Source organism: Centroberyx gerrardi, chromosome 13 (assembly GCF_048128805.1).
Source record: "Centroberyx gerrardi isolate f3 chromosome 13, fCenGer3.hap1.cur.20231027, whole genome shotgun sequence".
NCBI classification, from domain to species: Eukaryota; Metazoa; Chordata; class Actinopteri; order Beryciformes; family Berycidae; genus Centroberyx; species Centroberyx gerrardi.
This window is the reverse complement of record NC_136009.1, coordinates 12,987,802-13,015,014: the sequence shown is the minus strand read 5'-3', so window position 1 is coordinate 13,015,014 and position 27,213 is coordinate 12,987,802. Positions and strand designations below refer to the sequence as shown.

The 27,213-nt window shown below is 43.4% G+C and overlaps 3 protein-coding genes and 1 non-coding gene across 9 annotated transcripts; 2 read left to right on the top strand and 2 right to left on the bottom strand.

Annotated features, from left to right (window-relative positions):
- Positions 1 to 163: 163 nt before the first annotated feature.
- Positions 164 to 10,920, top strand: LOC139929274 (electrogenic aspartate/glutamate antiporter SLC25A12, mitochondrial-like). Of its 3 annotated transcripts, none has more exons than XM_071922128.2 (18): positions 164 to 185; positions 963 to 1,016; positions 2,831 to 2,976; positions 3,258 to 3,373; positions 3,945 to 4,084; positions 4,278 to 4,424; positions 5,262 to 5,400; positions 5,550 to 5,643; positions 5,742 to 5,826; positions 6,132 to 6,213; positions 6,336 to 6,494; positions 7,283 to 7,335; positions 7,695 to 7,775; positions 8,316 to 8,456; positions 8,746 to 8,884; positions 9,358 to 9,516; positions 9,621 to 9,711; positions 10,039 to 10,920. In XM_071922128.2, exons 1-18 carry the CDS (start codon positions 174 to 176, stop codon positions 10,250 to 10,252), a joined length of 2,052 nt encoding a protein of 683 aa, XP_071778229.1. In that variant the 5' UTR covers positions 164 to 173; the 3' UTR covers positions 10,253 to 10,920. The 3 variants fall into 3 exon arrangements, with proteins under 3 accessions (XP_071778229.1, XP_071778228.1, XP_071778230.1); XM_071922127.2 differs by having other exon boundaries at positions 6,129 to 6,213; XM_071922129.2 differs by lacking the exon at positions 164 to 185 and adding an exon at positions 543 to 565 and having other exon boundaries at positions 6,129 to 6,213.
- Positions 1,588 to 1,660, top strand: trnak-uuu (transfer RNA lysine (anticodon UUU)). Its single transcript has one exon. It is a non-coding gene; the product is annotated as a tRNA-Lys (tRNA).
- Positions 10,921 to 11,091: 171 nt separating the features above from the next.
- On the bottom strand, positions 11,092 to 20,031 carry LOC139929275 (dynein, cytoplasmic 1, intermediate chain 2a-like). Of its 4 annotated transcripts, XM_071922130.2 has the most exons (17): positions 19,941 to 20,031; positions 18,180 to 18,288; positions 17,897 to 18,029; positions 17,346 to 17,430; positions 16,896 to 16,958; positions 16,486 to 16,613; positions 16,314 to 16,400; positions 15,954 to 16,116; positions 15,741 to 15,840; positions 15,360 to 15,485; positions 15,023 to 15,169; positions 14,699 to 14,812; positions 13,831 to 13,964; positions 13,369 to 13,513; positions 13,136 to 13,276; positions 12,757 to 12,882; positions 11,092 to 12,549 (listed from the first exon to the last, which is right to left on the bottom strand). In XM_071922130.2, exons 2-17 carry the CDS (start codon positions 18,285 to 18,287, stop codon positions 12,451 to 12,453), a joined length of 1,899 nt encoding a protein of 632 aa, XP_071778231.1. In that variant the 5' UTR covers position 18,288; positions 19,941 to 20,031; the 3' UTR covers positions 11,092 to 12,450. The 4 variants fall into 4 exon arrangements, with proteins under 4 accessions (XP_071778231.1, XP_071778232.1, XP_071778233.1 ...); XM_071922131.2 differs by lacking the exon at positions 16,896 to 16,958; XM_071922132.2 differs by lacking the exon at positions 16,896 to 16,958 and having other exon boundaries at positions 17,346 to 17,397.
- Positions 20,032 to 20,874: 843 nt separating this feature from the next.
- and3 (actinodin3) lies at positions 20,875 to 22,737 on the bottom strand. The gene is made up of 4 exons (XM_071922112.2): positions 22,683 to 22,737; positions 22,330 to 22,374; positions 21,739 to 21,884; positions 20,875 to 21,561 (listed from the first exon to the last, which is right to left on the bottom strand). The coding sequence occupies exons 1-4, from the start codon at positions 22,735 to 22,737 to the stop codon at positions 20,875 to 20,877; spliced, it is 933 nt and encodes a 310-aa protein (XP_071778213.1).
- Positions 22,738 to 27,213: the final 4,476 nt, after the last annotated feature.

Here is a 27,213-nt window from a genome sequence, read left to right as displayed (position 1 = left end):
GAGTGTCCGAGGGAGAAAGTCTCTGAGGCATAACGTGTGTCTATTTTGGAGGGGGCTTCTCTTCCTTGGCATGGACGTGTTAACGAACCTCCGCTTTATTACTTTCATTTCATCACTCGTACACATTTGAGGGCGTGCGCTTTGCTTGCCACTGTACGTGACGTCAAACCAGCATGGCGGTCAAGGTGACTTCGGCATCGCTCTCTTAACAATCTTCAAATGTCTACTTTAACATGTCTGCATGTTTTGTTCGTTTTCTTGTGTAGGAATTGTGAAAGCTAGAGTTTGTGGTCCTATCCGAATAGGATTTCTGCGGATGCGGTGAACTCAGAGGCTGTAGCATCACTGGGCTAGCTACCGCCCGGCGGCGGCTGGCCTTGATGAAACATCCACAACCTCGAACTTAGCGAGATAATGCTAACCAGCTGTCAAACTGTTAGAGTGGTTAGATAAAATGACTAGCGCTAGCTGAACTCGCATCGTTTCACAACAGACGACTCTTTGTTAACTTGCTCTTGTCTTCTCGCCTCTCTGCCGATTTAAAACGTAACATGTCATTGCTACGGTTTGTGTCCTCTTCATTTGAGTAGTTGTGCTTGCTAGCTAGCTAGCCAATTCTAGCTTCAGCTTGTGTAGATGGCTGGCTTTTTGGTTAGTTGGTTGGTTGGTTAGCTGCCTAACTTGATGTACTTGTTACTGTGCCAGTGTGTAGTCGCTTAGCAGCGGTTTAAAGCCGCTGTAGCGAGCCTGTTGCAATGGGTTGTACTGTCTCCTTCAAAGCAGTGGACATTTCAAGGAGACATCAACCCAACGCAACTCATTTGTTTTGCTTCTTGTTTTGTCCAGTGCAGTGCTTGCAATACTTGCTACAATCAGCAGTTTTCTTAGGAAATCTAAATACACATATTTGCACTGTTCGAACAATATTATATTAAAGCCATTTTATTGTTGTGTGGCTGCAGGTGCAATCTACCAAACGCGGGGACCCAAGTGAGCTGAAGGCAATCTTTCAGAAGGTAAGTTAAGGGTGGCAAAGATTTCATAACTCTCGGAAAATCAGTGTAATTGTTTTCCTGGTCAAGGCCAGGGTTATGCATAGACATATATATGCTCAACATTAACATAGCCGTCAGAATTATCTGTCAAATGGTTTTGAATTGATGAGAAATACAACTGAGCCAGCACGGTTTTCATAGTCACTTGGTGAGTAGGCTAGTAAGATTGTGTCATGGGGTTTTGATTACAACGTTAGACACAGATTTAGGCCTTACACAGACTGCTATCAGAAGCAATTATGACTGAATAGATTGTCAATGAGCATCCTCATCAGTTAGCCAAACTTTGCACGGCAGCTCTGTTTTCTGCCAGGTGACAGAGGTTAAAAGCTAAACGTTACTGCTGGTAAAGGTTGTTCAGTAAGCAGCTGATATCCTTGTGAGTGCGGTGGCTGTTTTTGGTTTAGTGCTGCAAGGTAAATTCCTTCATCTCAGCTTTCCCTTGTCTGTCTCAGCTTTCCCTTCTCTGTCTCTGCTTTGATATTCATGAGGGGACAAGGGAATGTGTTTAAAGAGCATAGTGGGTGTTAGAGCCTGGATAGCTCAGTCGGTAGAGCATCAGACTTTTAATCTGAGGGTCCAGGGTTCAAGTCCCTGTTCGGGCGCAGTAATGCTTTGCATATTGCTTGTACATGGTATGTTCTTCACAATAAACAGCTTTTGAGTCTAGAGTAAAGGCTATTGCGTGCCATTAGAGCACATAAGGGCAGACTGGTTGTGCATGGCCATGAGATGGCATGAGACGATAAGAGTGACATTTGTAGCTGGCTTTGTTACCCTTCACATAGAATCACTGCCTCCTGTGTGTGACCCGCTGTGTGACATTTGTGTGGGCCAGCAGTTGTCAGTGTGTGGATATAAATAGGCCAAATAGTTTACCTGCACAAGCTGAACACATTAGTGTTGGTGTGTCTACACATGCATGCGCTATTGTGGGCCCACGTTGTAATTCTGTCATGTCATGCCATGACTGCAAGGACAAGGGCATTGGGTCTTGGGGTGCTCTCCGCAGTGTTTCCCATACATGGGCTTTATCTGGGCGGTCTGCTCGGTAAGATTCCCAATGTAAGAAGGTTTTTTAATTTTAAATTCAAGTTTGTCAAATTCACATTACATTGTATAGAGCTGCTTGTGCAGCTGTCATTTCACATTGCACAGACCGGTTGCACCCAATCCGGCAGGTTCTCAAGTTGTGAGAACAAAAAAGTGAAACTTACAATTCTACAATTTGCTCCAAACTCACATATTTATACTGGTATTTGTAAACAGTAACTTCACACTTTTTAGAGAGGGTTAACACAAGTGCAGTGTAGTACTGCTGACCTGTGGTTCAGCCATCTACTTGTCATGCTTCATGAATGAACATGCCTCTGAACGTTGACCAAACAGGTCCTGGCCAGGGCATTGTGAGGGTTGACAAAGCTGTTGGTAACATAGCCAATATAAAGCCATGCTCCTGACATGGCTTAGCTCATGGTTATGTAAATGGCGTGCACTACTTACTGTGGTTATTAGAAGTGCACGTGTACAAGTACAGTTTGCTCAATAGTTTGGACAAAAGTAGCTGACAGCTCTGTGGAAGATAAATAATTGTAGTGCTTGTTTGTTGACTGAAGCCACCAAGTCACTGTTGACAGGGCATAACACCAGATTAAATCACTTGACTGAATTAAACACTCTGATCCCAGGTCAGTCAGGAGAAAGGACAAGGGAAAAGAAGTTTGAGTGTGTAAAGGGGTAGGAACCCCCGTTATTGTCTCTTGTCCTCCCCTCAGTATGCCAGTGTAGCGGACAAGGATGGAGAGAGGTTCATGACCCCAGGAGACTTTGTCCAGAAGTACCTCGGACTACACACACAGATCCACCACAACCCCAAAACTGTACAGCTCATCGCTGGCGTAGCTGACACCACTAAGGACGGGTATGTACTGTACAGACACACTTGCACACAGCTTATCACTAATTGAGAGTTTATGGAGTCGTGTCTGATCAGTAGTTGCCATTATAGCCACTTAGAGATAAGATAAAACTCAGAGAATTACTCCTAATAATGGTTGTTTGCACATGCGTTCAGCATGCACAGATACTCTCTCATGCTCACTGTACTGATCACATCAGTGTTGGGTCTTCTCCATGTTAATCTTTTATGTGTTTGTGTTTAACAATACATCTTTCTTTTCTCCTTCACACACACAATGGCAGGCTGATCTCGTTCCAGGAGTTCCTAGCTTTTGAGTCGGTGCTGTGCGTCCCAGACGCTCTCTTCATAGTAGCTTTCCAGCTGTTTGACAAGACTGGAACTGGAGATATTTCCTTCGGTATGGACCGTTGTGTGTTCTGTGTGAGTGTACTTGTAAGTGAGGGTTGGGTTCGATTCACTTTCAATTCAATTAATTCGAAATACAAATTGAAACTATCATCTACCTATTCTCTATAATTTAAAGATTTTCAACTTTCAAATTTTGAAGAAAATCCACTGAATTAATTGATTGACTTCAAAGTGCATTGAACCCATCGCTGGTATGTTTTGTCAGCGTAAAGTTTCCCTGTGGTGCTGTGTGGAGAAAGAATTTACTAACCTGACGTCGTTAACCAGATTATTCTTAGGTCTAAGCCATTACACATGCATTAACTTACACAACCACTCTCATGCACTACTTCTTACTTTTTTCTTTCTTACCTCACACAGAAAGCTTATGTCATGTTCCTCCACAGATTTGTGCATTTAAACACTAACCCTTTTACTAAACTATATAACTTGAAAATAAAGACCTATTTATTGTTTTCATTAGTACGACTGACAAATTATGTGTGCATCAATATATTGATTTATTAATTGTGTGTGTGTGTGTGTGTGTGTGTGTGTGTGTGTGTGTGTGTGTGTTCCAGAGAATGTGCGTGACATCTTCAGCCAAACCACAGTGCACCACCACATTCCCTTCAACTGGGACTGTGAATTCATCCGCCTGCACTTTGGACATGACCGCAAGAAACGCCTCAGCTACCTCGAGTTCACCCAGTTCCTACAGGTATGCAAGCTTGCACACACTGCTGAAAGACATGTAGACATTTAAACACGCATACACACACACACAATGGAACAGCAGCGTCACACTCTTTCAATCTCACTCTTTCACTTTCACTCTCCGTCTCTCTCTCACGCACATATTTATGCTTGACTTCCATATTTCCACTCAGTCTTCTTGTGGTGTCTTTGTGTAGGAGCTGCAGTTGGAGCATGCACGCCAGGCATTTGCCCAAAAGGACAAGGGGAAGAGCGGCGCCATCTCCGCCATGGACTTCAGTGACATTATGGCCACCATCAGACACCACATGCTCACACCCTTTGTGGAAGAGAACCTGGTCTCTGTGAGTAAGAGAGGATAGCAGGGGACGGAGGGACATTGGGAGCTTAGGGGAGGAAAGGGAAGAATATGTAAGGTGTTATGGATCGTCAGTTATATTATTTTAAGACAGAATCTGATCCTTCAAACTCGAAGAGTCTACTCCAAGTGTCCATGCATTAATTTAAGCTTCGACCAGCAGCTAATTATACAAGTCACTGTCGGTCGGTCTGGTTGGTCTGGTCAGTCCCAAAGATTTCAAAAACCCCACTGTGCATATAGAGCTGCAGGATACAGAGATACAATACAATACGTACAATAACTTTAACAGGCAGCCACATTGGTGGTAACATTGATTGATGTTGCACATAGTCAAAAATAGGTCTAAATAACAGGTCATTGATTAGGCCTATTAATGAACATCCTTATTAGTGACTGCACAATTTAAAGTATAGTCCTGCCTTAGGCTACCACTTGTCACAATGGCCCCAATACGGTAACTTGCACCAATCTGGTCTCAGCTTATCACAAATTACAAGCTTGTTTATGTTAGGCGTTTCCTTATGTTCCCACAATAACCTCAGAGATTTCTTGGCAGGCATAAAGTGATAGTTTACACAAGCAATGATATGATACTCAGGTCCCATCCTGTAATTTCTGCAAAGGCAAAGATTCTGTATCCAGAAAATCTTGTGTACTATTTTAAATTCCATAAGACAGTATTGGGTACTGCTCAAGGAATCACACATTTGACTTTGAGTTGAGTTGCAACTATACCTCTTGGTTTACTCATTATTAGTCAGATATTGAAAAATGTGGAGTAATGTGCTTTGAGTGATGTGCGCTGCTGTGCTTCTCCCAGGCTGCAGGTGGCAGCACCTCTCACATGGTCAGTTTCTCCTACTTCAATGCCTTCAACTCCCTCCTCAACAACATGGAGCTGATCCGCAAGATCTACAGCACACTGGCTGGCTCACGCAAGGACACGCTGGTGACCAAAGGTACTCACACACAGACTGGCACATTGGTATGATGCTGTTTCTTTGACCTTCAGAAAAGAGGCTCACATGAGTGTGTCGGGTATGTGTCTATTATTCAAAGGTCATTGAATTGTTTACATTGACTTTCTCTTCTCCATCTCTCTCCGCAGAGGAGTTTGTTCATGCTGCCAACAAGTTTGGTCAGATCACTCCCATGGAGATTGACATCCTGTACCAGTTATCAGGCCTGCACTCTCCCTCTGGGTAAACACTCACTCAGTTACTGATTGGCTACTATATATTGTGATATATATGTAATTACAATGATGTTGATGATAGAAAAAAAATGGTTTGTGTATTAGGCGCCTGAACCTTGCTGACATCGAGAGGATAGCTCCGTTAGAGGAAGGATCTCTGCCCTACCACCTGGCTGAAACACAGAAACAGGTGGGGTGCGCGTGTGTTTGTGTGTGTGTGTGTGTGTGTGTGTGTGTGTGTGTGTGTGTGCTCACAAATGAGGGGCATTCTTCTTCTCTAACTCTAAAACACCCTCAGGATCAGTGCTTATCACAATGAATGTATAGAACTTTGTCTTGATCTGATTTCTACGGAGACACATCAACAATTTACAGTGATTGTGTAACACTATTGATATACATGCTACACAGAATAAACGGGACCTCATGTGGTGCAAAACGCTCGCACATATGCATAATATAAATGCTCCATGGTCTCCATTTGTGTGTCAGCAGGCCCATGGTGACGGCTCCAGGCCTGTGTGGCTCCAAGCTGCAGAGTCCGCCTACAGGTTCACCTTGGGCTCCATCGCTGGAGGTGAGTAAGGGTCTCCCCAAGACAGATCGCTCTCTGAGGGACACGTGGCAGCCTCTGATGTATCCACTGTGTATTTAGTGTGTTGTTTGTGTGTGTTTGTGTGTGTGTCTGTGTGTGCGCAGCCACGGGAGCTACAGCAGTGTACCCCATAGACTTGGTGAAGACTCGTATGCAGAACCAGAGGTCCACAGGTTCCTTTGTTGGAGAGTTGATGTACAAGAACAGCTTTGACTGTGCTAAGAAGGTGCTTCGCTACGAGGGCTTCTTCGGCTTCTACAGAGGTATGTCACATCAGAGAGGAGATGCACTTAAAGAGCACCCCCCCCCCCCCCCCCCTTACTTCAATTTCTTGTATTCATCTCAGCTGTGGGTCCTCATCTCCATTTTTCCCCATTCTTGTATTTTATTTCCCACCCCACTGCAGCCTTTGTTTCTTGCACACATATCTGTCCTGAAGTAACATTAGCTTTCTGAAAATGTCTCGTCTCTATTGTGTAGTCCTGTTTGGGATTGTACTGGTTGATGCTGATATCTCCTTTTTCACTCGGTGTCAACCAACACTGAGATTTGAGCTATTATTTTTTTACTGAACAATAAAGGCTTCGATCATTAATTCAGGAACCTTGGATAAAACTTAAATTAAAATATATAATTTCTTTCCTCCATTAAAGAGATACCACATCCTTCCGTGTGTAAAAATAGCAGAAAATTGCTTTACCTGAATTTATGCTTTGTCAGACGTGGTTCTTTTTACCAGCATTTTATTATTTGGGAATTTATAATATACAGATGCCCTATTTTAGTCAGCGTCTGTATCTGTCTCCCTATTCCTACCTTTTTTATCTCTCTGTCCTTTCTTCTCTCAGGCTCCTCACCTTTCATTTCTTTTGTAAAATCTCTTTCAGTTTGTTGGCATTTTTCTTTTTAACCATCCTTTTTGATCTGATGTTTTTTTTTTTTTTTTTTCCATCTTACCTCCTCTTGGTTTCTCTTCTCTTGCTGCTGTCTGCACAGTAGTACTAATGAAATGAGATTCTCCTGTCACTCAATCCCCCATGATGCCCCACAGGTCTGGTTCCCCAGCTTATAGGTGTGGCACCAGAGAAGGCCATCAAACTCACGGTGAGACCCTCCCTGCTCCGGCCTTATTCCCACACATGATCGCCTTCCATTCGCCTTAGCCAGATTGCATGCACGCAATATTTATTAAGTTATGATGGTAATAATAACCTTTGTTTGTGTAGCACCTTTTTAAAAGAGAGTGCTTTATCAATCAAATAAAAGCATACATCATACTCTTAAAGTAAAAACAAGAAGACCATGATGAAAAATGAGAAGAAAGGGTTAAAAACAATATAATGGTAAAAAGCAAGTCTATAAAAATAAGTTTGAAGAAGTGATACTGATTGACTGATTTGGAGTATTTTGCGTGACGCTGTATTGTCTCTAGTCTCATGCCAGCATGTTTCTGTGTCCCATAGGTGAATGACTTTGTAAGAGACAAATTCACCACCAAAGACGGCACCATCCCTCTTTTTGCGGAGATTATGGCTGGTGGCTGTGTAAGTACCAGGGCTCCTACCATTCACACACTGGAAAAACACCAGCAAGCCAGAAATGTCAATGCTGGGAGGGACAGGGAGGGACAGTGAGGGCTAGTGGTTAGAGAGACTGTCCTGTTACTGGAAGGTCACATGTTTGATCCCCCAAAATGTCAACGTGTCTATCAACTGCCATGTGTCCTTTTGGTGTCCTTAGGCAAGACGTCTACCTGCTCACTCATTTTTAAGCCCTGTTTGGACAGCATTAGTATTGCTAGAGAAGGTCTGGTAATGTAGTTTTTGCTAGAGTGATTCTGTGATTTCAGTCCCATGCAGATCAGTATCATTTGTGATTGTTGCAGAGCTCTTGTCCCCGTGGGATTAATTGTTAAGTGACAGATGAAATGCCAAACTAAATGATTGGTCAGGATTTAATGTTTACATAGTCTTTCAGTAATCAAGACTTTTCTCCCACCCCTCAGCTATGAGCTTGTGAGTGGCAGAAGCAGTAGTGTTTTAAGTAAATGTGTGAACAAGCCCCTCTTCTCCCCACCTCTCCAGGCTGGGGGCTCCCAGGTGATCTTTACCAACCCTCTGGAGATAGTCAAGATCCGCCTGCAGGTGGCAGGCGAGATCACCACTGGACCACGAGTCAGCGCGCTTAATGTGGTCCGGGACCTGGGCTTCTTTGGCCTCTACAAGGTACTGTGTGTTTGCATGAATGTATCCTGCTTTCAGGCTGGTCAAAGTCCTTCAAGGGCGCATATAAGGAGCTGATTTGTCTTTGAGAAAATGCATTTTGTTTATCTGTCTCCGTGTGATGACATTGATTGACATTATATCCAGAGAAGGACCTCTGCATAATTCACAGACACTTATTCTGTCTGGCATTCATCCTCACTATCTCTCTCTGTCCCTCTCTCACTTTTTCACGCTCTTAACTCACACACACGTTCGCATACATCTCTGTGTTCTCTGTGTGTCTGTCTAGGGTGCTAAAGCGTGTTTCCTGAGAGACATCCCCTTCTCAGCCATCTATTTCCCAGTGTATGCCCACACCAAGGCCGAGCTGGCTGATGATCAAGGCAGGCTGGGAGCTCTGCAGCTTCTCACTGCTGGAGCAATTGCAGGTAACCTCAAATATGACTCAGAATAGCAGCAGTAGTCCGTCAGTATGGCTATACCCTGGTGACTCTTAGACTACAAAGGTCTAGGCTTTCTTGAGGATCCCATGATTAGTCTGTAGTTAGTATCATGAAATACTGCATTACAGAAACATTACAGTAGCTGTTGTTTTGTTGGATCTGCGGCACTCAAACCACAGTTTAAGACAGTGCAGTACAATTTCTTTTAGCTACAAACTAGCGTGTCGTATGTCATAACATCCTGCATTTATTGTCTATGCACAAAACTAGGGGTGGTGATATGATCTTATATTTATACACACTTTGCGAACATGAAGCAGAAAAAAACAGTATATATAAACAACAGCAAATCATGATCTGTATTTGATCATGATTTGGTAATGATTTGTACCGCCGCACTTGACTGTCTGGAGAGGACTGAGCCTCCTCTGATCATTTTTGATGACTTTGTTTCCCAGGTATCCCTGCAGCCTCCCTCGTGACGCCTGCTGATGTCATCAAGACACGTCTGCAAGTCGCAGCGAGGGCAGGACAGACCACCTACTCAGGAGTCATTGACTGCTTCAGGAAGATAATGAAAGAGGAGGGATTCAGGGCTTTGTGGAAGGGCGCTGGAGGTGTGTATGCATGACTGTGTGTGTGTGTTTCTGCAATTAAACAGTGAGTGTGTCGAGTACGTCTCCGTTTAAACCTTGTGGGATCTTCCCTCTCTCCTCTCCAGCTCGTGTGTGTCGGTCCTCGCCACAGTTCGGTGTGACTCTGGTGACTTATGAGCTCCTGCAGAGGTGGTTCTACATCGACTTTGGAGGACAGTAAGTTGTATTCAGAATATTCATATACTTATTCTTTGTTAAAAGGAGAGCGGGCAGTCCAGTCAGCTTTAGTATTTTTTTTTTAAATTTATTAAGACAGTTGGAAAGTAGAGGGAGACGGGGTAGAGGAGGCACAGGAGAGAAAGCACTAGTGGGATTTGAACTCGAAGAAAGATCCTTTAGACAACATCTTCCTGTGATTAATTTAATTCTCATAACATTGTAATTGTGATTAGATGATTTAAGTTGCATTGAAAAGACGCTTTGAATTCTAGCCTTTTAAGAGATAAGCCACTCCTCTCCCTTTCTGCCCTCTTCTCTCCGCAGTCGTCCGGCCGGGTCTGAGCCCACGCCCAAGTCTCGCATCTCGGAGCTTCCTCCCATCAACGCGGAGCACGTCGGAGGCTACCGTTTGGCCGCGGCTACCTTCGCCGGAGTGGAGAACAAGTTCGGCCTCCACCTGCCCAAATTCAAGTCCTCCGGCGTGGTTTCCATACATCACCCAGAGCCGGCCGCGGCCACGCCCGCCCCGGCCCCCTAGAGATCTGAATCTCCATATCACTTCGCCATCCCTCCTCCTCCTCTACCAGGAGCCACACACTTAGATAGATACACATACAAAACCATAATGAAAATGTGCAGCATACACATACTGTTAAACATTTTGAACACTCCACAACTAAGGGCCATTAACATAGGAACAAACACACTGGCCCACTACTCTCCCCAGGGTGAGGGTCAGCCCCAGTGGTCTTCAGCCAGTCCTGGTGGCGGAGAGCTGGCTGCCGGCTCGGATGCGGAGGAGCAGACAGCGAACGCCGACTGTGCTGCATCTTCAGTGGCTGCATGCTCCTATCCTCTCCATTCTTTGTGTTCCTCTCTCCAGCATTTGTATAAAATGGAGCCTCGGGCACTCCTCTCTTTCTCTCTCATGAGTAGCGGATATGATTTATATTCTGTCTGATGCACAGTGTAAGTAGGATCTCTGATTGGACGGTGAGCATAGGGAATATTATATTGGGCAGCATGGTGTGTGGGGCTTTACTCTTGATTGGTCCTCGCACAGGAGGCTACTGTACATATTGTAGATCTGTACAGAGACGCTGCACTGACGGGACGCAATTGTTAAAATAATGTTGCAAGACAGTGCTATGGTAACATTCAACCAGCGTCATGATACAGTAACACTGGAACGATATGGTAATGTGGGACGCTTGGCCTTGGTCTCTGAGAATCACTCTTACTGATGTACAGAACTTTTCAATTAAAAGTGTTTTCTTGATAAACAAGAATCATGAGCAGAGAATTAGGTATTAATAAATTAAATGTATTTCAATTCATCCATTGTATTGTATTTTATTGAAATAAATCATCCATATGGTTTTAATTTTACTAATATGACTGAGTTTTATTTCAATGACAAAGTGCAACCATTGACTGTATTGGGAACAATAGTAGGGAAAAATACAGTACAATAGGTCTAGGTAGAATACTGATCTTGGTCGCTTGATATTAAATATGGTTGCTACAGTGCATTTTTAGCTCATGTTAAACACTAAGTCAAGGACAAAAGGTTTCAAATGTACTAATCTTTTGTTTCCAGCCTGGTGAGACTGGAACCAGTTTCATACAGGCTGCATTCTGGATGGAATGAAAGTTGGACGGAAAAAATCATAGAAATTGAATAGGACCCAACTCAAGGTCTGTGGTTAAAAATGAATTTCCAACCTCTTAGCTTTAGGCCTTCATCTTCAAACCTCAGTTGAGGACAAGTCAGGAACCAGTTTTGTACTACTCAAAACACAGGTACAGAGTATAAAACGTAATCAAGCTTTGGTACAGAAAAAAAAAACAGCACTTCTAAATTGTAACTAGTGTCAACGACTTCAAGGCAAGAAAAGTAACATTTTGCCTCGTAAAAAAGCTTGGCTGTAGTGCTAATGTCAGGGATGTACTACTCAAGCTTTCAGTACAAAGCAGCATTTTTTTTTTACAGTACATGAAATGTTTAAATAAGTGCAACCACCAGAATAAATATTAAATATTGTAGTGGTTAAAACTTCAGGATGACACAGTTCTGCACAGGCCAGAGTGTGCATGTGTGAGTGGATTAGCCAGCCGTCATATTCAAGTGCTGCTGAGGCTGAAGGGGGTTTGATAGTGAAGATATAGTTAGCTTGTCATCATCCACATTGTTGAAACACACTTCGCCAGCCATGTGCACAAACACGTGTCAGGAAAATATTAAAACATGTAAAAACATTCAAATGGTAATAAAAAGGTGCAAGTACAAAGGTTTGCATATTTAAAAAAAGGGCTGAGTTGGTTGAGGCCTTAGGAGAAGAGCAGTGTCTGGAGCCCTGAGGATGTTATCCTAGAGCTAGAATGATAGAACGGACAGCCACATCCAAGTATTCCTCAGTTGAACTTTTCAACTTTAGCTAAACTGCGGTTACTATACTATTACTGCTATGCACATGGCATATTCATTGTTCTAACAAACACTAGAAACCTCTAAACATTTAAAACCATGTCTAAAACATGTCGAAAAAAACTGTCTGTTCTAGCCATTCTAGCTCTGCACATCTCAGACCAGTCGATGTTCCGGTTAAGTTGGAAAAAAGGAAGCTGGAAGCCGGAGGAAGGAGAGCTCAGCTCCTTCGGCAGTGTCGGGTTTGCGTCGTGTACTGTAGTGCGATTTATATGCGGCCGTCGCTGTGGCGTCCGTGCCACCGGGCGTTAGGCGGCCAGCTCCTCCGCTTCCTCTCGGTTCTCGTTGATCTCATCCAGCGCCCTGACGAAGCGCGTCCACTCGTCAGCCTTCGGCACGCAGATTTGCTGCAGCACAACAAACAGCATGTCAGACAAAGGGGGCAGCGTGTCAGAGAGAGGGAAGCTAAAGGGTATCTACACAGATCTATAAGCTGATGAAGACTGTACCACGGCGCACTGCATTTGCTTTACCCAAAGTAGTGATGACTGATGAATGGTAAAATAGACACAGAAAGGAGAATATGATAATAGTAAGAAGGGATAACGTCTCACCTCCCCTACGTCATAGACCTGCACCTGGCCCTCCGAGTCGCCGGTGGCAATCTCTCTGCCGGAGTGAGCCCACCTCACACGGTTCAGCGCTGGAGCGCCCTCCACACACACACTGGCAGTGGGGACCTAAAAAACACACACCAACTGACTATTATGCATGTTCAGGAGTGCTGCGATCCCACCGTCAGACAACCTTGCATCTCCAAAAAGTCACATTTCAGGAATTTCAGCTCAAGGGCATTAAGGTCATGATTTACTCTGCACATAAAAGGTTGGAACTGAACTTCAAATTCAAGTGGAGGAAAGGTCTTACATGGAGTTTCAATACATTGTGTGTGTGTGTGTGTGTGTGTGTGTGCGTGCGTGCGTGCGTGCGTACTTCGGTATCGTTGTTGAGGTTCCACAGGTCCAGGCGTCCGGCTAAGTCGACGCAGGCGAACAGAGCAGGGTGTGTGGGAGACCACATCACATCATAGACGTAGTCACAACTGTCCTCGAACGAGTACAAGGGACGGGTGCTCTGCAAGGAGGGAGAAACCATTCATCTTTAGAGAGAGGACATCCAGTATTAGTGTGTGTGAGTGCGTCTGTGTGTGTGTGTGTGTGTCTCACCTTGGTGCTCCAGAGTTTGACGGTCCAGTCAAAAGAGGAGGAGATAAAGAGGTCAGAGAAGTCGACGGCTCCTGCAGCGCTGTGGCAGCTCAGCCCGGTCACCGGCCCGTGGTGGCCCTCAAACACCTCAGTGATGCCCGCCTTACTGTAACACACACACACACACACACACACACACACACACACACACACACACACACACACACACACACAGCTAGGTATTAGACTTGTGATGACCTCTACTGACTACCCACTGACTACATACCACTTTCACTATTTTTTACCAGTCAGATGAGCTTTTTTAGAATAGAAAAGGACCTCTGAACGATGGCTAGTAATCTGCCACAGTGGCTGGTAGAGAAAAAAACATTCAAAACCGGCCACAGTCAGACTTTTCCAGTGTTTTGCTGGTGGCCGATGTTGCTTTCCCATCCTGGCTGTAACCCTAAAATAGGCACACACCTGCCGTGGCGACAGGCAGTGTAGACGGAGCCGTCCTCGCTGCCCACCACAAAGTTGTTGACGTCGGCAAGAGGAAAGGCCATGGAGGTGACAGCCACCGCCTTGCTCTGTTTGAACACCAGCTCCAGACTGTCCTGCAGGGAAAACACACACAGCAGCACACCCATCAGCCTCCCACTCTCTTTGCACACAGGGCTCATTGACAAATCATACAGGTTGATTAAAGAGTAACCAAACCCCAAACCCAAATCTGTGTAAAGCCTGATATGTAACGGTAAAAAGCATGCTACTGAAATTGCCATCTGTGTGATGTCACCTTCTATAAAGTTCAACAGCTGGTGACATCACCTGGCACCAAAGATCATCCAATAGCAGATGGCAATTAGATGTCAGGCTTTACACAGATTTGAGTTTGGGGTTTAGTTACTCTTTAAAAAAAAAAAAAAAAAAAACACAAGACAGAAACAAAGTAGATAATTATCAATGAAAAGCCTATGTCCCCAAAAACCCAGATATTTAAAAAAAAAAAAAAAAAAAAAAGGAATTAAAAACAATACAATAATACTGACAATAACGACAACAATGATACTTAAAAATAATCCTTGGCATTCATTTAGCTGCAGTGGCACCCCACAGCAGCCCCAAAATCCAGAAATATGTAAATGGAAAAAACACAATTGCACAATTGTCCATATATCCTGGAGCCATCCTTAAACTGCAACACCTACTGCAACTGAAACTGACCTTAGGGAAAACCTGGGTCTCAGAACCAAAACTACCCCCAAATCTACAAAAAACTCTACAAGAAAAACAGATTCATAATAACAACAACAACAGCATGTAAATTATCCATGCAAGTGCAATGTACCTGTGGCTGGGAGAGCATGTCGAGGCTCCAAGAGCACATCTTGCCATCAGTGGAGATGCTGATCAGGTTGTTAGCATTCTGGCTTCCCACCACATTCACACAGTAGACTGGGTGCTGGACACAGCAGAGCACAGTTACACAGTCAGTCAGAGAGAAAGATACACACAAAAAGCAGAGACAAAATACTGGCAGAGACACACAGAAAACACATAGCTGTGTGAATCGCATTGGAACATCTTGGAAGTGGCTTGTGAATGTGTGTGGGTGCATGGCTGCCTTTTGTGTGTGTGTGTGTGTGTGTGTGTGTGTGCTCCAGTGCATTACTGTGTGTGCAGCTGCAGACAGGGGGGTTCTCTGGACAGGGGTGCGTTTGTTGCTCCTGTTGTCCCATAGGACGATCTGGCCGGAGTAAGTCCCGCCCACCACCAGGTTGGGGTGGAACTTCGCGAACCCGGCCGACATCACCTCCGACTGGAGGAAGAGGAGGAGGAGGAAGAATGTTTGAATACAACGCAATTTAGACTAAACTAAACTTTTAACATTCTCAAAATAGACTTAAATCTACTATCAGTCCTTGTATCAATTTAAGCATGAAAACATTTCCTCATTCCAATGGCTCGCAGGGCTATTGCGTGTGAATTTTTCCCTAGGTCTGTCCTACCTGGCAGTGGAAGATGTACTCGGGTGTGTTCTTCTTGTACTTCAAGTTCCAGACCAGCGCCACTCCGTCAGGCTCATGGGGAGCGTCCTCGTTGTTGTTGTAGGAGGCCACCAGCAGCTCTGGGTACTGAGACGGACACAGCAGGCATCATTAGAGATGCAGAGGAGCCGCAGTGGAACCAGGCAAGAATCATGCATGAGTCACGAAAGGAGTCAAGACAGCAATCTTTAAAAAGTTCATTTTATACAGGCTCTCTGTATGATTCACACACAGTCACTCACAGTCAACACGCTACCAGCTCCAGGAATGCTGTTCTGGGGCGAGTGAAAAGATGAATTTCCCTATGGGGATCGATAAAGTATCGCACACAAACACACGTACCTGGGGGGACCAGTCGAGACAGGTGACCACTCTGTTCTTAGTCCAGACCTCATCTGCAAACTGTCTGTTCAGAACCAGCTTCGCACCTGCCTGCATCTCTCTGACAGGGAGACAGAGAAACAAAGAGAGTCACTTCTATCTATCTGTCCATCCATTTCTATCCATTTCCAATTATCTGGTCCACACATAAACACAGCGTTTTTTATGTCTCACCCCTCCTTATCCTCTAGATCTCTCCCGCTGTAGTCGAAGCAGACGTCCACCCGCTCAGCCAGAGCTCGCTCCACGATCCTGCTCCCTCGCTCGAAGAACAACAAGAACTCCTCAGAGTGCAGGAGCTGCAGCTTCTCTTCCTCGGTCAGCTCCTTGGGAGAGTCTATACACGCACAATTCAATAAGAGATGCAAAAGAATTCAATGTTGAATTTAACTAAACATTCAGCACCTTCACCAAATGTGTTCTGCGAGCTGAAAATCCCATCACCTCTACATTTTAGGCATTTAGCCGATTCCCTTATCAAGAACAACTTACAATGAGTGGAACAGTAGATTAAGCTCAAACTCCTATCCTTACCGTCCTCCTCCTGCTCTCCCTGTTCCTCCTCCTTCTGGGTGTCATCTGCTGCTGGGGCATCAGGCATCTCCTCATCCTCTTCTTCTTCTGTCACACACACACACACAGATTTGATTCAGTTTGTACCAGTCAAGGTGGAGAGTGGAGCGTGTGTATGTTTGTGTGTGTTTACCTGGTTTTTGTTCGATGGGTGCCGGTGCCTCAGTGTGTGTCTGTGTTTCCTTGGAGTAGGACACCATTTCCTTAGGGAGGAAGTCCACCTGGGTCACTTTGGACATACACAGCCTCATAGCTCCACGCCTAGGCATAGCATCATGGGAATAAGCACACACAAACACACATACACACACAGGTTCATAGTATAATGCAGCACCAAATGCAAAATTCAGATATATGGAAACATAAATAATGATGTACACGCACATATTATTAACACTTACACACATACAGACACATTTAACATGAAATGACACCAACCGCCACAAACAGATCAAACAAAACAGACACAAAAAAAACAATTGAATAGTTTTCTAGCACTAAAAGTTGGAAGATGAGCTAGAGGAGAGAGGAGAGGAGCAGTACCCCATCAGCTCAGAGTCGGAGTGGAGTTGCAGAGTGGAGGGGTCAGGGTCCCAATGCAATGTCCTTATACAGCCAAACCACCAGACGGTGTTAGTCAGAGAGACAGAGAGACAGAGACAGAGAGAAAGACAGAGGTTGACAGTATGGGAGAAAAAACGGTGAGAGAATGAAAGAAGTGAAGAGACAGAGCAAGACAGAGGCAAAACGTGAGCCATACAAGTGAGGTAAAAGATGAGGAAGATGGCAAAAAGAAAGGGAGAAAGACAGGGGAGAGAAGAAGAATAGAGGGAGCGTTAATTGAGAAACAGCAGCGTGCCGGTGACAAGGCAAAGAGGAGACAGGTCAGAATTCATCAAGTATAATTCACTTGTTAATACACACACTTGGCATGCAGGTACAGTTACTTCACAAGAGTTACCTAAACCAAGCCATTTTCTCTCGCACACACACCTGGGTCCTGCGTTTCCATCGCCAGAATCTTGGCTGCCTGCATCGCTTCCCACTGATTTGTTGGAGGGAGACATGGGGGCGGGGACTAAGTAGTGAAACAGACACGTATCTTCTGTTACTACCCTAAGGGGTAGAACTGTTAGTGTGACCGTGCGTGCGAGCGTGTGTGTGTGCCAATGAGTGAGTGAGTGAGTGAGTGAGTGAGCGAGCGAAGGAGGGAGGGAGGGAGGAGTAAGTGAGTGAGTGAGTGTACGAGTTTGCATGCAGTGAGGAGGTCAAAACACAAAAGGGAAGAAAGACAGACAAAGGGGAGAGAAGAGAGAATGAAAGTAAATGGCAGGCAGATTTAGGTGTCATGCAAAAAAAGGTCAGGTAAAATGCTTAGGAACTGTGAGAGAGGAAAAAAAGCAGGCAGTGACTGAGGCACAGCACAGGTTAGAGGAGATTTTTTTTTTTTTAATAACACTGCAATCAATAGAGGAAAACCCAAAAGTGATGCAAGACAAGCAGGGGTAAATAAAAGCCAGAGACATGCTGGTGTGTGCCGTTACCGTGGGAGATGTCGGGGGTGATGCCAACACTCTGCAGCAGAGCCTCTGCCTCTCTCCTCTTCCTCTCCAGGTCAGAGTCTTCATGGCCAGAGGAAGTCCCGCCGCCCACGTCCACTGCACGCTTAGAGTCTCCCTACAGAGTACAGAAAAAAGTTCAGTTAAAACCGTGAGTACGAATGGGAGGGAAAGAGAACGAGAAGAGCTGGAAGGTTTTCTTCAGTGAGAAATGGAAAAGTACAGTAGGGACATTATCATTATCAAGTTATCATTTCCGTCTACTCACATCCTTCCTTTTCTTCTCCTCCTCTTTTCTCTTCTTCTCCTCTCGAATCTGGGCGATCCGTTGTTTCTTCCTCTCCAGCTCAGCTTTCAGCTCGCTCTTGTCGGACATGCTGCGGGAGTAAGAGGAAGGGGGGTGGAGGGAGACGTGAGGAGGGAGGAAAGTCAGAAAGAAACAGAAAGGAGTGGTTGTGGTGAAGACTGAGTGATCAATAGGGTGGGATAGTAGAGTCATTCTATATCTTCTGTCATAACCTGAAAACTCTGAATTGCTGCTGTCTTCAAGTATAAAAATCGTTTCTACTTTTTCTCTCTTATTTACTTATGTAGCAGTACACTTTTGTTATCATATATGATCTATTAATTTAAATGTATTCAGTTGTAGGGAGGAGGGAGACTGTCTTTCAACCGGAAGACTACAGTTAAAGTTCCAGTGTTGGTAAGCATCCGCCCTGCTGAAATGTCCTAGAGCAAGACACTGAATCTCTACCAGCTCTGCTACGGCTGTCCTGTAGCTGAGCCTGACCTCTGACCTCCCTGTGGAGGGGGGCAAGGGAAAAGAGAGTTTCTCTACAGGCATCACTAAAGTATCACATTATGATTATTATTATACTGGCTTAATTTCCCTGTAAATCCGTGTGATCATCTGGGGTCTTTTCACAACCAGCACTAATTTGTGAATCAGCACACGGCCAATGAGACCCCTATGCCAAGGGGTCCCGTAAGACCATTTACAAAAGCCTAAAAACTGCACAATAATCTTTTTATAGTTGTTGAAACAGCTTAATTACATCGACATTTCTTTTTAAGCATTTTAAAAACTGTCCACAATGGTGGTTGATGTTTTTTCTGGATTTTTAATGAATAATAATAAATACCTATTGCCTTCTAATAAAAAAAGTAACGTTAGCTTTATGCAATTTGGAAATGGCACTAATCAGTACTACAATTTCGATTTTTTAATGATCCGTAGTTTAGTAGTAGACTTCAAACAGGCAGCTTATCAGGCACAGTAGCCCTGGGCCTGTCACATTGGAAACATGTGAACACAAGACAGTAGTTGACAACAATGTTCTCTTTATCTGTCTCTTCCATAATGTCATGGCTAACTATTAATGACTGAGACGGTGCATTTTTCCAGAGTTATTCAGGCTAGGCATAATGTCACTATGAGATTCAGTTAATATCGAATTTTGTACTAAACACAGTATCTCAATAGATTATTTTAAATCTAATGAGTCTGTAATGATGTATGCCAGAATACATACACAACAGCAACAAACTGGTCAAATCCATGTCCTGAGCCTATTACATTTCTGTTGGGTATGTCCGTAATAGTTGGACAGGCCATAATATAAAATGCTCAAGAAAGTCTCCATCTAACGTTCAGAACTGCAGACAAACCTGAACGTTATTTCAACTGTCACTGCCGAGCTGTTTCACTGACTCACGCCTATAGTCTCCATTTCACCTTTGTGTCTATTTCTTCATCATAACGTGCTAATTTAGTGGGTGCTTCATTCTACGTAGCCCTTCTGCCGGGTCAAGGGTTTTTCTATATGATGATAATCTGATTATCGAATACACACACACAGCATAGATAGCTAGCTGGATTAGCATGCTAATCTCCATGGCAGCCGCGGGCCTAGACAGAAGGAACAGCTGAGCTCAACGGTAGCATCGCAAATAAACGGACGAGCTTCTCCGCTTTATACTTCCCAAACACGTTTAAAAGCAACATAGTTGAGAGTATACATTCAAATACCTGATGTCAGATCTGAACTGTGTGTAGCCAGATAACAACAGAATCCAATTTACGAGGTGTTAAGTTTGGACAGAAGTGATGGTGCTGAACTGGTGATGATGCTGGAAGTGAGACAGTTATTCGGCGTCGTCCTTCTTCTTCTTCGGTGGATTTATCAGCGGTTGGTAAACAACGTCAATTAGCATTTTTACCGCCACCTACCGGACTGGAGTGTGACCCAGGGATCATACCAGCTCTCTGAAAACTAAAAAAAGTAAAGTTGGACCTGCAGCAGATAATGAACCTTGCGATATCATGGATTCCTTTATTTCCTCAACCTCCTTTAATCTGTTCAATATTTTACACAAACAAAAACTATTTTTCTCTACTAACTGCATGCCTGTATTCTTTTCTAGGCATGCCATTACTATCCTCACCACAAACCAGAGAGCATCATCAAATATAACGATGTAGCCTGCTTTTCTTTTCCTTAATGCTATTGTCAGGAAAAGTGAAATAAAATAAACGAGCCTCAGGAATCAAATGGCAACCGGCAATAAGGCCCATTTCATGTTTTTGTTTTCAACCTGTGTGATTGCCACATAAACAATAGCTGCCTGAATACTGATTACATTCAAATTAAACATAAAATCACACATACACTATTCCCTGGTATATTCTGAGTCAATTTGGTGATTCATTTTATTCTTACCATTAGAGAGCTGTTGTACCACAAAGAACTGGCACAAAACTTTATTGTGCATATATTTTTTATGAACACACACATACAAACATGACATCATACAGTGTAATTTGTGATTTGGACAAACAATGAGCATACAAATATTGTGCGTTTGCCTGTCCTCTGAAACAGTCCTGCCTGGATTGAGCCTGTGACTTAATATTTTAGTCTTGCCCTGCATTGTAGGCTATACATTTTTTAAGCTTTTTTTTTTTACTGGGGCTCGGGAGCTGGATCAGCATAACGGAAGGGGTCATAGAGGTCACGTTTGAAATCATAAGGGTCAAAGTAGGGGGTTTTCTGGTCCACCGGTGCTTCAGCAACACTTTCTTCAGCTGCTGCTACTTCCTCTTTCACCACTTTCTCTTCAACGGGCGCAGCTGGTGTGGACGTTTCCGTGATGGGGCGGGGAGGGTGGTCGATGAGGCAGTCGGGGTCCCAGTACGGATCGCAGTCGTACTCCATACCCTTGACAGTGACGGCAGGAGGTGGAGGCGGAGGTGGAGGTGGGACGGACTTTTTGGGGGCAGGAGGTGGAGGGGGAGGTGCAGCAGCTTTTAGCTCCTCCTCTGTTTTGGGCCTGCAGGCCGGGTTGTAGCGCGGGTCGCACAGCACCGGGACGGCTCCCGTCGGCAGGTAGACGATCTGAGGCTTGCAAAGCGCGTCGCTGGGGTTACACAGGAAGATCACCTCGGCGTCGGCCAGGGGGTTCGGCGTCGGAGCAGCGGTGGTGGGGGGTGGAGGGGGCTGGGTGGTAGTGGGAGGCGTGGTGGTGGTCGGTGCTGCGGTGGTGGTCAGGACACCCATTGCATTTTGGTAACTGGAGGCATCGGCGCCGTGGACCTGCTCCAGGTGACGCATCTGCTGATACAGCATCCTGATCCTGTCAATCTCATAGAGCTGATGGAGAAAGACAGACACATCGGTAGGAGAGAGAAAACAAATAGAAAATGTTACAGTGGATCACATAAAAGGACAATGCCTATGGCAGTATATATGATTATTATCTCATGCATGCTGAGATATCCCTTTAAAAAGCTCATCCCCATTCAATCCTATACACCGTCCTTAACTCACTCCTTCAGTGTGTCCGATGCTGCTGTAGAAGCGGTAGTAGGACTGGAAGTCAGGAGTGCCGCGGTACCACTTGGGTTCAATGTTCCTCTTGGGTCGAGAATGAGTCAGGAAGTCGTGTGCTTGAGCAGAGTCGATGCTTACTGCCCCTGCAGCTGCATTCGCTGTGCAAGAACATGGAGGCAGAAATCACAGGGGAGTCAGGGAACAGGGGAATCATAGCCATTTTGCTCCAATTTCATTTCTCATTAGTACTTTGTTTTCAGTCATTTTAAATAACTTAAGTTTTTCCTTCTCTCAGTTTAGAGTATGGCCACTATTTGTATCAACAAAGCTTGTATCAGTTGTAGGAGGTATGGGTGCACTTTTTTAGTCACTACTTTAATGACTTGAAAATACATTTACCTTAATAAAGGCACTAGTCAACTCTTAAAAAAATAAAAAAGTATGGACTTTACTAGGTGTTATTCAAGAAATCTTCTCAATTAGTATTTTGATACTTTTTCTGCTTTAAAAACGTAACTTGTGACAAATAGTGTTGTAGCAAAAGAATGCAGTAGTCATGAAAGTGGACACAAACTATCCCCCTACTACCTTCAGCATTCTTTATTTTCACCAGAGATGTTGCTTCCAGCAAACCTGCAGGAAGGAAGAGAGTATATAAGACACACACTCCTAAATAACACAGCACTTTACTCTACAAAGCATTTAGGACTATTTAAGTATTATTATAAACTATACCATGGCTGCAGTGACAGTGTTATCAAGACTTTCTGCTTTCTGACATGTATCTACAGGGGTCAAATTGAAGAGGACTAATATCTTCTTATTTCACATGATCAGTGCTTAGACAAATGATAACTTATACACAATATTCTACATTTGGTTGTTGATAGTTTTAACTCTTATGAATCATTTCACACATTTGGTTTACTCCTCAAACAGACCTGGCAGTACTAGTATCCAGCATAGCGCCCTCATCAGGAAAACCTGAGAAATCATCCTTGACATCTGCAACGGCAAACACATGTAGTACTGTAATAACCCTATTATGATTTTGTTTTCCATTCTGCCTTAAAAGCCTATTTAATATAAGTATACATAGCAGCCTACATTTATCTGGGCACAGTAGCATGTTGACAGTACAACACAAAAAATATCTTGCATCACGCTTCTGTATGGCAGAGTATTTTTCATATCATCTGACATCAAATTGTCCTACTTGATGACATGACCCACAAGATGGCGATAAAGCAGAAACTACCTTAACGGAAAATCACTATAATATTACTATAATATTCAGATAGGAACTTATATTGTGTCTGTGGTAGGCTACTTAATAGTCAGTTTATAGTTGCCGTATCGTACTTTATGGGTTTTGTTTTGTTTTTTGGTCTTTTTTTTATATATATATATATCTTCTGCGGTATTACCATAGCCTACAGGATTGTCTGTATTATAATTTGACCTCTGTAGTAGCTGCATGATATTTGTATGGCATTCTCTAAAAAATATTATAGAATTACTATAGTTCTTTTTCACGGGTATTTCTCTCCGTTAGGATAACTGATGAAAATTGGAAAAAAAGGAAAGAAAGAATGAAAGAAAACTCCTATTTCCTACTTGTGTAGTAAGAGAATAAATGGGTAATCAAAGTTTGCCTCATTTATGTCGAGAACTCTAGTTTTAAATTCAATATGCTATTTAGAATTTGGAGTATGAAGCAGAAAAACTGAACCCGCTCACCTGCAGTCGCATCTCCCCCAGTCCCGGTCTAGCCTGCTGAAGAACATAACAGTTCATAAATACTGCTCTTATAATTGGGGCCTTGCCATTTCCATTGGCCATTGACCCACAAGTAACTCCGCCCCTTAGGCATTTGCTCTGGGGACGTGGAAGAGCTCATTAGAACACCAGGCTATGAAGCTGAGGAAAATGGCGATAAAAGACCAACTTCAAACAAACTGTGTCTCCTTGTAAAGCCTGGAGGAACAGCAGCAGTCCAGTCTGTGGGCTTGCTGTTACTGTAGGGTCATGGTCCTGAGTGAAGTGATCAGTGGAGGCTCAGTTAATGCATTCAAAATAAAACACTCAGACGTTTTCCTATCATGATAAAAGACACATCTACAGGTGACAAACATTAATGTTAGAATGTGTTTTGTGGACCAAATATGTCAAATATGGTGCAGTGCACCAGCTACTGTAGACTTAACTCTTGACAAAACATGCCTGCAAGGTAAAAATTAACCCTCTCTCCCAAAACAGCTGGATATGTCCTTTTAACTTTGTTCTTGGCAAGTCAAAAAATAGAGGGGAAGCTGAGTCAACTGCTGTTTAAGGGTCTAAGAAATATGCAGGAATTATGGGCTAGCTTGTCCAAACACCAATTCAATCTGACACGGCATGGGAATTGTTGCTTAAAGCCTTCAGAAAGTCACTTTTGATTTATTTTTTAACAGATTCAGCTTAATATTTCTGAATCTCTAGATAACATAAATACACAGTTATAAGTTATAAGAATCTTAATAAATGAACAAATTCGAATTGTGGAGCCGCATGTGCTCCAGCTGGCGAGTATTAAATCCCACCAGAACCTCCTTTCCTGTTTCTCCCCTGCTGCGTCCCTCTCAGCTCTCCTGCCGCCTCAACACACAAAGAAATTCTTAGGGAAGTTGATGTTTACAAAAAACATACAATGTGGCCAGCGCTAAAACAAAGACAATAAACAATAGTCAAACATTTGGTGTGATGTGTCTTCAGATCAGCACACATTCTGGGTTCAGGTGGTGGACTGAAGCTATTGCAAGTGATTCAATATATATATGATCTCATGGGCCTCTGGGAAACCACATGTTGTAAAACCCCACATTTTACAAGTGTAAATAGGCTGCAATGTAGGTTAGTGATAGTAAAAGACAGGCAACAATAATACAGCTAAGAGTACAACAGCCACAGAGTTTTGGGTGATGGGAATGCTGGACACCTTAAGGCTCTTGTGCAGTAGCCATGTAACCCTTGGGAGTCAAATGTTTCAGGTGTATGTTTCAGCTCCACTGCTGACAGAGTCACCTATGAGCCTGGCTGACTAAGAATAACAGCCATATTGATAAAAAGCTGTATGTTACGCATTGTATTAATATTTAAGAGATCCTCCCTAATGCAAATTGTAAATGTGGTTCTAATAATCAATATTTTATTACTGAAGTGAAGAAATTCTTATCTTATTATTAACACAGGAAACACAGGAATAGCCTGAAGTTGACAAAGACACTTCTGCAGAAATCACAAGTCAAAAGTGTATTGTCTTACAAACAGGGGGAAGGTATAAACACCTCAAGACTTGAGCTTATAGATTTTGTGCAACAGCTTTTCAACCTAATGTCGTTTCTTCATCTATTTCAGATTTGTCTCTGGTGCAGTCAGCTGTGGATGTGGCTGCATTCACACTGTCAGTGACGCCTCTGAGACACATTTACAGCAACAGTGGTAACAAAGATTAGATTAGAGCTTACTGTACAAAATGTACAGTAACTAGGCCATTTACTGTTGTTTTATGGGTTGATTTTTATTTGAAATATTGCTACACACAAATGACAGCATGAAGAACTGGAATTGTTTGCACCAGTATGTGGTGGAGATGTTCAGTCTGAGACGGATCAGGCCAAATATCTCACTTGGCCAGGTGAGGTTCTATTTCAGCTGACTGGTATTTGTTTGGTTCTATCTTTATAGCTCATTTTTGTGACAGTGAATTTCTTCATCTTCATTTTGCTCGATGTCTGTCCGCCTGCTCTATGTCTGTTATTTGGATGGTGCAGCAAGTTCTATCCTCCAAACCAGCAGGTATGGCTGTGATCAAAGAGTTCACGGAGACAGGGAGTCTGAAGGATTCTGCCAGGTGGCTAATGGTGAACATCATACTGTAATTGCTTTGTGTACATGACAAAAATGGAAGGGTAAGGATACTTGTGACTGTTAAGTGATATATTTACTATACCTGTAAGCTGAGACAAACAGTCTCACAAAATAAATCAGTCTGTTTCGGAAGAGGTGTAAGTAGGGCAACCAAGACATATTATATCCTCAAAAATCTGACATTATCCCCCATTTTGAAGGTTCCTCCTATAACTTATCAGAGTTACAGCACATGCATACTACTTGTGTGTAGTAGCAATATTTTATACTTATATACTATGCTTTTTTGCCATCTGATAAACTGGATCTAGACAAGCATTTTGGTATTCTGACAGTAAATGTAAGAAATTTGCCTGAATGGAAGCAAAGTATGACACCAAAGGAAATAAACAGCCTGGAATAAGAATGCAGATGCACGCAACATAATGCAGCCATGAATAAAACAAAATAACAACACAAGGAATAAATCCTCCATCGTTTTCTAATCAAAAGTTTGCCATATAAATTCAGTTGTACAGCTGTGATTTTTAGTCCAGTTATACTGTCTTAAAACACTCTTTTAAGGGATTATTACCTTGATCCCAAAATCATCCTCCTAGGCAACATTTAATGCCTTTTAATGGCAGTGTATCGCCTTATTGCTCCATGCTCTGAATTTTAGGTCAAATCAGCGATGAAGGAGACCACAGCATGTAATAGCTGCATTACAGCAATTTACAGCAGCTTTCATTGCACAACTTTACTGCTACCCTCAAGGTATCAATTATCATAGCATGTGCCCCTCTGATCTTCAGGTGAAATTATACCTTGTCCTGGAGCTCTCTGCAGGACACAAGACGATCAGCTGTACTGTATGTTTTCAACCCTATATACTCCATTCCATAACTAGGTTCCCTCTATGCTATCTTTCCTCAGAGATATGTTAACCAAATCTCTGTTCCCCCAGTCAATGTTCCTTCAATCCCTGTCTCAGTACCCACTTTGACGGTACCATGAGTATTTCAGATTACTTTGAGTAAAATGGCTGTGAGCTGTGGCATTTGTAGCATAAATTTGTAGGAAAGACAACTTACTTCTAACTCTGACCACAATTCTAAGAATGCAGCCAATGTGACCAATGTGTGTTAAAGGCTGCACTCATTTCCCCTGTTGTAAAATGGTGTAACAGTGCGGGTGTTTGGAAGAAGCAGGCATTTCCTCTTTGACTTGCTGCAAAAGTTCCAAGTGAGCTATGCATGTTTGCAGTGCTTGCATCCAGTAAGCTAATAACACAAGGTTATGGTGGTGGAGTGGTGGTGAAAATTGTTGCATGATATTTGATTGGTTGAGCAATGCAAAATAGTTAATAATCATCTATGTGGTTTAATTATGAAGGTGGTATGTCAGTAATCCGTACGCAGCTGTGGCTGCAGCTCACATTTTCCTGCAGTTGGCACTTGTCCTCTCGGAGTTACACGGTAACCTCTGCAGTACCTATCAATATCAACTTGATTGTCCAATTAAGTGGAATCGTCCAGTGATGAAGAGGTTTGCGTCCGCCATAAATCTCCACTAGGTGGCAGC